Consider the following 13,310-nt stretch of genomic DNA (forward strand, 5'->3'; position numbering starts at 1 on the left):
TTTCTTGTGATTGAATGATACTTGTTAAATGAATGTATATGACTTGCACTTGTACTCGAAATGTTTTAACTCGTGAGCACTGAGCGGCTAGATGTATCACGTCCTATTTGGGTGGGAGGTACCGCTCATCCCGATTCAGTGCTATGAACGATTTTAAGTCGATTGGAGTATTGTCTCATCGACCAATCATACTTGTGGGGACGTCCAACCCACTGGCTAACCTTGTGATTCGATCTGGCAAGGGCTTGGTCGAAAATCTCAGTGAACCTTGGGAAATGATATAGCTTGATCTTCTGAGATCTCGCTAGACATACTCGAATAGTATCGCCATTACATGAATATTTGGTTACTGATCCGAGTGGGTGTTGTTGGATGGAGGTAGTAAGTGGAGCACTACGGTCATGTTACTACATGAGTTGACGGAGAGTCAACCCTAAATGGCTTGAATCGGTCGAGACGTGGAAAGAGCTCTTGAGAGTTTCTGTATCCTTCCTTGTGTGTTATTTCTACTTGTGCACTTAAATGAAATGTCACGTTTAAAAGTTATTTAAAGCATGTTATTTGATTGATTAGTGTTACTTACTTGCATGTTCATTTTCTTGGTCTCACTGAGCATTCGCTCATCCCTTTAAGTTTGTTTTCCTTATCAGGCTTTGGAGGTGGATTGGAGGTTCTAGACTAGCGACTTGGTGGATGCTAGTATACCTTTTGTATGAACTTTTCTTGGCTCTTAAAGTGTAATTTTACTATTGTTGGTTGATGGATTGTAATCATAACTTTTAGCTTAGAAGTTGTGACTTGTATATTCGAAGTACTTCTTAATTAAATCAATGGTTGTTTTGTGGCTCTATATTAAGTTTGAACGAGTGCGTGAATTCCGACGAGAGTTGAGCAACCGTCCCGCTAATACCCTAGGATTCGCCCTAGCGAGAGGTGAGGGCGTCACAATAAGTGGGAGGATTCAAATCTAGAATCTTTTACTTGCATCCTTTCCTAATATCCAACATAAGAAAACACAATACTACAAATATAGAATTTTTTTCTTCACCATAAAAGGAAAAAACAATTGACACTGTAAGCAAAACTAATTTGGTAAAACCAACACCAACGTGGCCATAATCCTAAATATATCTATTTGTGCATCAATTCACCATGTACCTAGGTCACCAGAAGTCACTATATAAAGACTCCCATCCAATTAAAAAACTTTTGTTTTGTAGGTAATAGAGCCTTCTTGTCATTGTGGGCATGTTCAATACTCCAACCTTTCTTTTGTATGATTCCATGGTTACTGAATGGCGGTTAATAACAAAGCAGATATTTCTGTTAAAAGACTCCTCCTAACCATTCATATATCCCTCAAGCTGCACTGGTCACTTTCCTTTTTTTTATTTGCCTTTATTAAAAAGGTAAGCAAGAATGAAAGAAGAACCATGTGGATAGAATTGGTTAGTAATACGTCCCAATCCAAAGCCACGAAAATAAAACGAAAAAGGAGAAAAAAAAAAAAGCAGCCTACATTCATTTATCTTAACCATTGCTGCACAAGCTAGAAGATCGTCTTTCAGAAATCAGTACAAAACAATGCAAATGTGACGCTCTTCGCAATATATTCAGCATTCCTTAATCCAAAGCCACCCAAAAAAAAAAAACTACATTCATTTATCTTAACCATTGCCGCACAACCTAGAAATTTGTTATCAGAAATCAGTACAAAACAATGAAATTGTGACACACTTCGCAATAAATTCAGCATTTAGCACTACTTAGAATAATTACTCAACTGGCACTCAGAATACTCACATGCAGTACAAAGTTTTACCTTCCCAATTGTATACTAGATGGTTTTGTATCTCTACTGCCATTGGGTTCTACAACCTTCATTGAGAAGCTATAAACAATCATGATCAATGCAAACTTCATTGAAAAGAAACAGCTGAAAGTACGATTGTCCAAATCATTATCGTTCTAATTCCTGTAGTTCCACTTGAAATACCGCTGATCACTAAACTGCACTCACACAGTTCTCCCAAGTCCCATATTTTGAGCTGAAAGTTCCTCCACCACTTTGTTGTGCAAATTCTGAAATAACTGCACGAGCACAAATGTCCCACGTCCTTGCCATCTCCAAAAGTGACATAGGCTGTGAAAGACTTCTCAGTGATATACTGAACTTGGACCTGGCTTTAATAGAAAGATCTTCATACTCTTTACTGCACATAAGATTTATTTGATACAATCTCAGTGAAGAGATCTAATTGAAGCTACAAGAAGTACAAAAAATGAGGGGAAAAGAAATGAGTGGTCAGCGGTATTACAAAAAGACAGATGTTTTGTCGCTTCAAGAACCTTCAAAGCACAAAAAGGAACAAAGAAAAACCTTTTCGTGTCACAGCTATAGATAATCGATAACCTGATTAACTATATCAATTCATATTTGACTGCATGTTATCCTATCATCGCATCAATTGTACACATCCATCGAAAGAATGACTGCTTTTAAATTGGGCATTCCATGTCAAAAGGTGCAGAGAGGTTCAACAGCAATTGGACCTCTGTCTCTCTCTATCTCTCTCTCCTCCCCCCCTCCACCCCCCCCCCCCCCAATCCCATCTCCCTTTTCCTCCCTCTGAGCCTGTTCTATCTCCAGAACCCCACATCCACCCATATATCCAAATACATGGCAGGGTCTCTAGGGTCTACTTCATGTTTCTTATATTATCCTTCCAATCCTTGCCACCACAGATGATGGCTAGTGCAGTTTGGCTATAAATAAATATCAAGATAAAGGTATCCATAAATGTCTATTTACAGATCAAAACACAGAATTGAATAAGACCCACATATTATGTTACTTACCTAACTTCAACTGGAAACTTGTCCAAGAGTATAGGAGAGGAATCAGGATAATTAGTTGGAATGAGCAATCGCAGAGGCTGAATTGGTGACTGAAACAACATTGAAGAGACAAATAAACTAAGGCCTGATGCTACTAACAGAAATGAGTGGCACACTAGCATTCTAACTAAAAAGCATAAGAATCTTACCGTCCGTGCTGAAGCATACTGTGATTTCAGGTTTGGGCTAAGAGCTACAGCACTGAAAGAGCACTTGACAATGGTCCCTTCACCACCATCAGCTGCAGCAGCTACTGCAGTTGGATCAACATCTTCATTGCTGATATCAACCACAGTATCTATGAGGCGTCGATTTATCTCATGTATCTCTTCCACAAGGGCATGGTTGGCCTTCAACCAGTCACAAATTGTTCGATCAGTAAATAAGTGCATCATTGACAGAAATCCACATAAGTCCAATGATAAGCATCTGGAGAGGCATCTACACTAAATACAAAAACATCCACAACTGGCTTGGATGCCAGACACATCTAATAAGCTATGCTAGTTTCAGATGACTAAGAATGGATAACAGAAAATCAGCGTGATGATTTTCAGACTTCATGTTGATTGGTATTTGTTTAAAAACAATAAACTTTCCTGTTCAGAACAGAAATCTATGCTATATAGGGGGAGGGGACTTCTAGTGTAAACAATTTTGTGTCACCTTATCTTCTTCCTAAACCGCTACCTTATATCCTCTTACAAAGTACCATGTATTTCTTTTTATTCTAATTTCCACTTATTTATAAACCCTAATTTTTATTAGCAACTCCTAATTATGGTTACCAAATAACTATCCATTTAAACACTTTATTTTGGTGAATTTTCTACTATTATATCATCAAATATATAAAACCAACTCTACTGAAAATGATTTCGACAAATATACTCAAAATTTTTTATAATATTCTTCCTACTGGTTGCACAAAAGTGTGTGCCTTGAACACTAGTATGTTTTATTCCAGGCTTACCAGTTTATAAAGCACCAAAGCAGAGCGTTACATAGTAATGCTATGATCAACTAAAGCAAATAAAACCAAGAGGCTGCAACAAAGAATCAAAGATGCCACAAACCAGCAGTCTGGAAACAACGTATCCTCATTGCCTTCGCCCATGGCAGAGAACAAGAATATATGAGAGGAAAGCAGCAGAAGAATCAAAGAGGAGGAGAAGAGCAAAAACCTGATTTTGAAAATCAATAATACAAAGAAGTGATTCAGGAGATTGAAAACTTAAAAATATTGAATTGCCAACTTGCAAGAGAATTATGCCACATAAAGAGACCATTAATATGTTCAAACAATTCCCACAGGTTTAATTCCAAAAATGGGAGGGAGGCAAATAGCATAGCATATCTCCTTCAGAGCCACAAGGTGCTCCGGACAACTTCAATGTAGGTACAGTGAATCCTGGGTTGCGGTTCTACATCACATTGTCTATTGCACTTTGGGAAAACAAACATATCAGACCCTGACCAAAGGAAGCATGTAAGATTCTAAAACTAGATGTGCTAACATCTCTTCTAACATCATCAAATTTTAGATGGAATGAGACGGTTAGCTTCCCTTCACCATTAGTTAATCTACCATGGAGTAAGATAAGAAAAGCATATAGCTTGCAATCCTAAGCAAACATGGAGATAGTAACTTCCACATATACAAACTATGCATTGGCTCAATTGTTTTAGACAAAAAATTGTTTTAGATCAATAATGATGGACAAGGAAATGGAAAAACCTCATTCCTTGCCCTTTTGATACTTGATGTAGCTGTGGATTCCAATTCAAAGGCATCAGAACCGTTTAACTGCCTCATACTGTCATTCACACTACCAACAGATGAAACAACATTGGAAGGCATTGCACTCGTAGAGCGCCTCATTTTCTTTGTTCCAGTAGGTCCATCTTGTGTGAAAAAGTTTCTTGCTTGCAAGCGACATTTTGTCATTGCGACCAAATCCTCACCAACAGCAGCTCTTGATCCATTGCCTGGTGCAGATCCAGCTATCCTATCAACCATACTGACAACTGAGCTTATATCATCAATGGAGGCAACCAATGCTTTATTTGAAATTGATTTTACCTGAAAATGACAAATATAGATCTTATTTTCTAACTGAGAAGGTGCAGAACCATGTTAAACAAAGAACTCGGTTCGTGTAAAATTATAATAGAAACTAACCGCTTTAATCAACCGTTCATGTGGCTTCTCGACAGTATGTGGCTTGCATGGCATTGCAGTTGATGTGTTGACATGAGCTCCATCCAAACTCGTAAATTCTGCAAGCAATGGCGAAGCTGATATCCCAGGAGTGCCAATTGCTAGTGATTGGGCTGCTGCAGACACAGTAGTTGCATGCGAGGGTCCAATATTTCCAGCATTTGAGAGGGATGAAATGCCAGAATTTAGTTTTTCTGACTCGCCAGGCATAGGTGACGGAGCCAAGGGAGTCGAAGGAGATGGGACCACAAAGGGTGAATTTGCAGTCTGCAATGGAGTTCCAGTTTTTGCTATAGATGTCAGCATACTCTGCTGATCAATTTGAGGCGAAGCATGAGGGGGAACCTGAGGCGATGCTGCCTGAAGGACTTGTGGTGAAGAAATAGGAAATGGGCTTCCCGACTTCAACTGTTGGTGATGATATGCCGCTCGCTGGCTGTTGGTATGGTGTTGCTGGAAAACACTTGATTTAACACTTATCTGCGGTCTCACCTTCAAGTCACTTGAATCAGTTACCTGATGTAGTGGTGACATTTGGTGTCCGGGCAGCTGTGAAGGCTGCTGCTGTGGCTTCATTTGTTGGTGCTGTTGCTGCTGCTGTTGTTGTTGCTGCTGTTGTTGTTGCATTAGCTGTTGTCTTTGCAAAAGCTGCTGCTGCATCTGACGGGGATGCAATTGTTGTTTCAATTGCTGGGTTTGCAACATTTGCTGCTCCTGTTGTTTAAGCTGCTGGTTCTGAATCATAGTCGAATTAGGCTGTAGAGCATTATTGAGGTTTGATTGCAGCGCAGTCATGCCACTTTGCGATGATAAAGAATTTATGTTCATTGTTTGAGGACCACTGGCAGTATTCTGCTGTAAAGAGCTTATAGCTACCTGCTGCAATGGGTGAGTATTACTTTGTCCTGGGTCCAAAGTCGAAGCAGGCTGTAGGGTACTCATCATATTCTGTTGCAAATTCGAAACTGGTGGCACAGAGGACAATGTGTTCTGCTGCAGGCTGGTCAAGCTATTTGGCTGCATTGGTGTTATGGAACTCTGTACATTCATTGGCTGCATCTGTTGGTTCATTTGATTTTCCTGGGGCTGTATTTGAGGAATTTGAGTCTGAGGCTGAGAGTGCTGCATGTTGGACATTTGCTGTTGGGCAAGTTGCACTTGTTGCAAAGAAACGGGCCTCCGGGGCCGATTTGTAGTAAGAATATTGATTATCTGTTTTTCAATGGAAGCCAACTTCTCCTTGTGACTGATCTGAATGTCATTCTTGGTACATCGCAAGAATCCTATTAGGCGTTCCAGCATGAGCTTAAAGAATTTGAGCTTTTCAAGCTGCTCATTTCTCGGTTGTTGAGGAAGAGAATCATGCTACAAAAGGACAAGACTTTCATTAATAAGAATCGGGAACAAAAGAATGAACCTTTCTAACAGAAAATTAAGATATTTTGTTCCTTTGTTTCTCCCACAAATTTTCTCCCATTTCTGCAACTAAAACATACTGGTATGGACAATAACAAGCACTAGCATGCACAAGCCCATTGTCTATACTTGATCAACAAGCACATGACTGACAAATGGACTCGGGAACAAACGAAAAGTTTTTCCTGGCTCACTGCACTTGATAAGAGGACAAGTTGACTGTTTCTTCCTGGTTAACACATTAGTAGATTGATACTTAAAGACCTGAAAAGTGGATGCAGATTGCAAAGTACCACTCTGCAATGCTTTGATAGAACAATGATCACACATAAGTTACACATACCTGTTGCAGCTTTCCAGCAATTTTCATGTACATGTCATTTAATTCCAGGAAATACATGTCCTTCATGGATTTAATCTGCAAGTTAATTTTGCAAATGAGAACATGGTTGCAGATGGAATCTACATACTGAAGCTAAAAAATCATTCTATACCATTACATCTCCTAATTGAAAATGAAAAGATCGTATATCAATACCTTTTGATAAACCTCCTCCTGCCAATCTCCACCACTTGCATTCCCCGTCTGAGCTGTTGAATCTAACGAAGCTACATAAAGTTTCAAATAGGATATCATATATGTTATTGGTATCAAAGGCAATAATTACTTGTGAGATAAAAGATGAGATTAGCACGAGTAGCAGAAAAAAATAGGAGCATTGCCATGGCAAGCAAGAAATTGCATAAACAAACATAATTTGCAAAAGATGAAACATAATTTTGCCTAAAAATGTAGAACATAAAAACGCATTGGCCAACATTTAACAAATTAGTGAAAATTAAGGTACTATAGCCTTAAAGATGTCTAAGAATTAATAACCAAGCAGATGTTTCAAATAAAACTACAAGAATAAAAATTCACAAAATCTTATCATGATGGGATAACAAGCTAACTTCAATGCATGTTATCAGAATGACAACCTACATTAGGATGTTTAAAGATCAATACACAAATTCTGGAAAAGTACGTAATCCTATCCTGAGAAAAGTGCGCAAAAGTTTATAGAGAAATGCACAACATAAGAACAGATCAAATAACATTGAAAACGAAATAATCAAAAACTACTTGGGAAATATTCAAAAAGAAAGAGCACAAACTTGATGATGCCTCAGGATGGGCTCTTTGTGGCTGAAATAACTGCTTCTGCTGTTCTACAACATTCTGCTGTTGAAGCAAAGAACCTGTAGGTTGAATCTTTTGCTGCATATCTCTTTGCAACGCATTTGACTGCTGCTGCATATGTTGTAGGCCCCCTGGTTGTGCTTGAATCTGTGATACCATCTGTTGCTGCGGTTGCTGTGGCTGTTGATTTTGGCTTGGTAGCAATGCTGTTGCATTCTGCTGCATTTGTTGCTGTATCGCAACCTTAGATTGCTGTAACATGATGACAGAATGCTGACTTGTTGGCAGGGCAGAGTTACCAGGTTGAGTCCCTAGCATTGACTGCTGATGGAGCCCAGAAACGCTACTTTGAGGGGCCAATTGTTGTTGATGCATACTCGAAAGGCTGTTCTGTTGACCTATTAGCTGCTGCTGCTGCTGCATATTGTTCTGCTGGCCTATCAGCCTTTGTTGCTGTTGCTGCATATCAGGCATGCTATTCTGTTGGCCAATGAGCTGGTTGTGTTGAATATTTGTAGCACCAGGCTGCTGCCCAATCAGCTGCTGCTGTTGTTGCTGTGGCTGCTGTGCTGCAGGCAGTAATGGCTGTTGAGCCATGGAGGTTTGCTGCTGATGCAACATGGAAGCCTGTTGCGACTGTTGCTGCTGTTGTTGCTGTTGCTGTTGCTGCTGCCTCAAAACTGCTTGAGACTGCTGCTGAATTACTGGTTGAGTCAGTTGTTGCATAGAAGACTGTTGATTCTGCTGGAGGCCAGATAGAGGAGCTGACTGCATTACAGATGGCTGCATAACAGCTTGCTGGGAGGTTTGAATTTGAGTTGGTTGCAAAAGATTTTGCTGCTGCTGCTGCTGCTGCTGCTGGATATGAGATTGCATAAGGGGCTGTGCCATTCCTCCTCCTTGTTGTAACTTTTTTTTCATGTACTGATGCTGCAGCTGTTGTTGATAAAGATAATGCTGTGGATTCTGTGTCTGCTGGTGTTGCTGCAAGGGAACAACCTGTTGTTGTCTAGCCTGCATCTGTCTTTGAGAATTAGTGAAAACATTTGAAGGCATCACCTGTCCCATGGAACTCCCTACTGGGTTCTGAGAAACACTGGGAACACTCTGCATGTTCTGCAAATTGGAGTTCTGACCAATATTAGGCATGGGAGCCTGCTGCAAATTACCAGCAGTTGGAAGTGTAGAAGCCAAAATAGCAGAATTCTGGACTCCAGTTGATGTCATATTAGTCTGCATGTTTTGTGGTAACAGCTGTTGTCGGGATTGTGATTGGCTGCTCACCACTGGCATGGGAAGTGGCTGGTTATGAATTTGGGATTGCATGCCATGGACAGCTATCAAGATGAACAGATGCACATGGAGAAGGAGAGAACTCATTCATTAGACATCATCGAAAGGATAGAACCACAAAGGAAAAAGACGTTTATCTCAAATGTCAAAACCAGCAAAGCACAACAACAAATGGTACCAAAACTAACCCAAAAGCAGTAACACTAAAGTCCAAAGCAATCAGGTGATAACCTACCCCAATCCTTCTTAACCTTTTAAAACAAAAAGTACATACATCTTCTGCAACTAAATGTTCCATCAACTTTTTTGATGCAGTCTCAGTTTACAACTCACAGTAGTCAACCATTTAGAGGTGGCCAGCAAGAGAAACCTTAGGCCTAGAAAGATACTGACAAATCCAAGCAAGCTTAATTAGTGGGTGTAAAGTGAGTGGATTTTGAATCACCCATTTAGATCCAATTAAGACAATAAGATCATATGAGAGAGAGATTAGTATGCCACTGGATTTTTGGCAATACTCTCTGAAGATCAGGATGTGCAAAAACAGCAATTAAACATTGATTGTGTGGACATCAGATAAAACAGTATTCTGGATAAAAGAAGATATTGATAACGAAACTGCACGTACCACTGCTCACTATTTGGCATCATAAGAAAGCTAGATTGCATCTCATAAACTTCAAAAGACAGTAAACAACAGATGGGCTTACATGAAGTTAAGTCCGTAATATGTTGACTAGATTTAACTCTTATTTCTCATATGGGATAATATCCTTCAATCATACAATTAATTAGAGTCAAATCTTACAAGATTTCCCAATCTGACTCTAAGACAAGATGCTGAAGTACTAAACACAAAATATAAAATCCTACGGAAAAAGAGCTAACTTACCAAAATGCCTATCAAAACCAAAAAAGGAACAACTGAACGCATGAAACCAAAATTCCTGCTAAACACGCTTGGCTAGAGACTCCTAATTAAGATACTTTTGTGTTAGTTACCTGGAATCTTCATTCACCCCAGGCAGGACGGGATATGCACCTGACACAGTCAAAAGCTTTTGGGTATGTCAACTGTTGTGATGCGATGTTGATGGCCAAGGAGGAGAGATGGGCAAGAAGTCTCATGAGATGAGAAGAGAATGGAAGAGGAAGAAGGGTGGTTCTGTGGAGGGAGGAGAAAAGAGGGGAAAGCCAAAGCCACTCAAGTTTCAAAAGAAAAATACTCACATCCCATGGTGTATTTTCACTGCAGACATAAGGGCTGCTTCTTTTGTTGGAGGAAGATGTGAAATCGTGGCATCTGAGAGTAAGAGAGGCTATGATAAATTGAAAAGAGGCACTCTGTTTTGATGTGACGGCAGCACAGAATGACTAAGATAGAGATAGGGTTTGACAACAATATCTACTTTGCCCCCACTATTTCAACTTTAATTAATGAATAAGTAACTTAATGTTTCTGCAATTTTTCCCTTTTCAATAATAATTCATCCCCTCCTACTGAAATACGTTGTAACCCAGCTTATGTTTCTTTTCAATTTAATCGCACATCTAATTGATCTTTTTCTTAGCATATATGCTTTAAACAAGTTTTGGATATTTTAGAATGATTTGTGTTTAAATCTTATGTACACGAGTATAAGAGATGCAACCACACACCTGTACCCAAAATTGGGCAAATATCCCCGGATCCTGTAATTTTCAAATACGGAAATCTGACACTTCAACATGCAACTGCACCCAGACACCACCCAAGTCTATGTAACGTAACTTTAAAAATGTCTTCCTATTTTCCAAGGTGTGCTGATTAAAGCCTGAGAGAAATTCTGGAAATCATTAACTGTTGTTTTGATAGACCACATGACAACTTTATATGGCTAGTCAAGCTGGCAACCTTTTGTCAGACCAAAACATAGACGCACTTGGACCGCATGGCACGTTGGGTTTTGTTAATACAGGTAAGATACCTATTCATATAGTTCCGTCAGTTCCTCACAAATATCCATGCCTGACTACTAAAGACAACATCTTTTAAACTTCGTAGAAACAACAAAGCCACTGGATCCAAAGGTTCATAATTAATTCATCTAAGTATGGCACAAAAACATCATAGGTCATCAAAACTACTAATTAGCCATGAAGAGGAAAGTAACAAGGCATCAGCACAGGCAAATATTAGAGAACATTAGCAGCACCAACTCCTATTACATTCAAAAAAGAAAGATGACAGATGAAAAAGTTGAGGGGATCAGTACCACAATCCAAGAAAGTGAATATGCCATCCAATTACCTTGGTCTGGAGGATTTTTGCTTGCATTGGCAGCATTAGCTTGTAGCGGATTAGCCATGGGATTTTGGGACTTAGTTTCCATTGTCAGCATCTTCAAAGATATCTTTCTCAGATAATCTGACTGCAAAAAATAAATCATGTACAGACGAAAAAATTAATAACCAAATAATGAGAAACAAGAGTAACTTAATAAAATGGACCAACAGCAAAATTCCACGCAGGATCAATGGAAAAAGGATGCAAGTGATACATTAAGACCATACATGCTGCAGAATTGCATGGCTACCTGGCTAGTTGCTGCAGTATAAATCTTTTCCTCAAACCTCACAGCAATTTTCTTAAGTTCTTGCAGTCCCTCTTGTCCAGAGAATGGCAGATGCCTCTTCAAAGTCTCCATTCTGCACATGTGAGCACATCTGAAAATTAAACTAAAATCTGCTTACAACCTTACAGAAGTACATCAACAACAGGAAACAAAATCATAAACCAGCTCCACAGTTGCACACTACCATGCAAAATCAACTTAGGAAAACAAGCATCTTAAAGTCAATAAAGGAAAACCAATAGCAAGTAAACCTACAAGAGTTTAGAAACTATACTAAATGCAGAGTCTTCTAAATTTCAGTTTTCCACATCATGGCTTCCCAAACAAATTGTGTTAATCAGGAAAGCCATAAAAGTACTGTAGAAGTAGCGCATGAATTAAAAGAGGAAGTGTGACAAGAAGTGGAAGAAGTGAAGGAGGGAAGGCAGAAGAGAACTTAGTCTTGAAACACAAAGATATGAGGATTTCATTCTTGAAACTTTTTTCAACTCCATGTATATAACTTGAAACACAAAGACACGAGGATTTCATTCTTCAACATATTAACTCTCTCAACTCGGTATTTTCTAATCTCACCAAGGAGTCCTTCAACGGAATCCATGCATTTAAAATATCAGAAGAGGAAAATTCTGGCAAAAATAAGTTCAAAGCTACACATTCTCGGTAAAAGATGTAGTAGTGCTACAAATATAAGAATTCCACACATACAACACATTATCCAAACGACATATTGTATTAACATACACTCCTCAGGAATAAGACAGAGCCCATGAAGCATTGGAAGCTCCAAGAAGCTTCCAATTCTTCCTCAACTCCATTCCCAATAATACCATAAAATCATCCAGAATCTCAAACATTTTAGTCTCCCACACCCAATGAAAATTAATTATTCATACTGGAAAAATAATTATCAACACCAACTAAACAAATAATATATTTTTCTAGTATTACATTAAATAAGAAAAATCACAGTTTTAACCCAGGTAAGAGCCTTCAAGAAAGTCCAGAAAAAAAATTTTTTTACCAGTTTCCAAACCAGATATCAATCTAAAAAAATTTTAAAAAAAATTGCATACATATATAATCCAAAGTAAAGAGACAAAGCAAAAAGAAAACGAGGGGTTACATCTTATTTACGATTCTTTGACGAGAATCAGCTTGGAGTTGAGTCCTCCAATCGCCGCTGTCAATAGTAGCGGGCGGAGCTGGATTTGGGACAGCCGATACTTCTCCACTGCCGCCTACTTGACCACCTTGAGGTGGACCCTGAGCCATCTGGCCTTGAGGCGCCCTCCAACTGTTGCTATCCATTGCCGAATCAAACACAATTGGTCGACAGAAATAAATCGAAAAGCTTGAAACCCAATAAAACAATTCGGAAATTTACCCGTGAGCATTAAATCTAGGGATAACTTCAGAAACCTCCCCTGAGGTTTTTGGCAATTTCATTGACCTCCCCTGAGGTTTCCACAATGACATTGACCTCCCTTGAGGTTTAGGATTTTGTAACAAAATCAGTCCATGATGTCAAAAGTGAACATAAAAAAGTGTTTTTAGGAAAGAGAGGGAAATTTATTCCCATAAATGCTCATGAGGTAAGTGTACAAGTTAAAAAAATCCCCAATTATCCCAAATAATATTTCGCTTGCATCATAGATACATTTTCCAACCCACCTTTTTATCT

General features: G+C 39.0%; 1 protein-coding gene across 11 annotated transcripts; it reads right to left on the minus strand.

The window, feature by feature from the left end:
* Positions 1-1,737: 1,737 nt before the first annotated feature.
* LOC113732566 (mediator of RNA polymerase II transcription subunit 15a-like) lies at positions 1,738-13,086 on the minus strand. Of its 11 annotated transcripts, none has more exons than XR_011840847.1 (12): positions 12,753-13,086; positions 11,588-11,699; positions 11,302-11,422; positions 7,694-9,055; positions 7,074-7,144; positions 6,879-6,953; positions 5,081-6,484; positions 4,637-4,981; positions 3,975-4,082; positions 3,048-3,248; positions 2,860-2,948; positions 1,738-2,213 (listed from the first exon to the last, which is right to left on the minus strand). XR_011840847.1 is itself a non-coding variant. In XM_072080577.1 (12 exons), exons 1-12 carry the CDS (start codon positions 12,935-12,937, stop codon positions 2,006-2,008), a joined length of 4,032 nt encoding a protein of 1,343 aa, XP_071936678.1. In that variant the 5' UTR covers positions 12,938-12,999; the 3' UTR covers positions 1,738-2,005. The 11 variants fall into 11 exon arrangements, 8 of the variants coding, with proteins under 8 accessions (XP_071936678.1, XP_071936677.1, XP_027114219.2 ...); XR_003458804.2 differs by having other exon boundaries at positions 11,588-11,717; positions 12,753-13,001; XM_072080577.1 differs by lacking the exon at positions 3,975-4,082 and having other exon boundaries at positions 5,081-5,854; positions 5,996-6,484; positions 12,753-12,999.
* Positions 13,087-13,310: the final 224 nt, after the last annotated feature.

The sequence above is a fragment of the Coffea arabica genome, chromosome 2e (assembly GCF_036785885.1).
Source record: "Coffea arabica cultivar ET-39 chromosome 2e, Coffea Arabica ET-39 HiFi, whole genome shotgun sequence".
Classification (NCBI taxonomy): domain Eukaryota; kingdom Viridiplantae; phylum Streptophyta; class Magnoliopsida; order Gentianales; family Rubiaceae; genus Coffea; species Coffea arabica.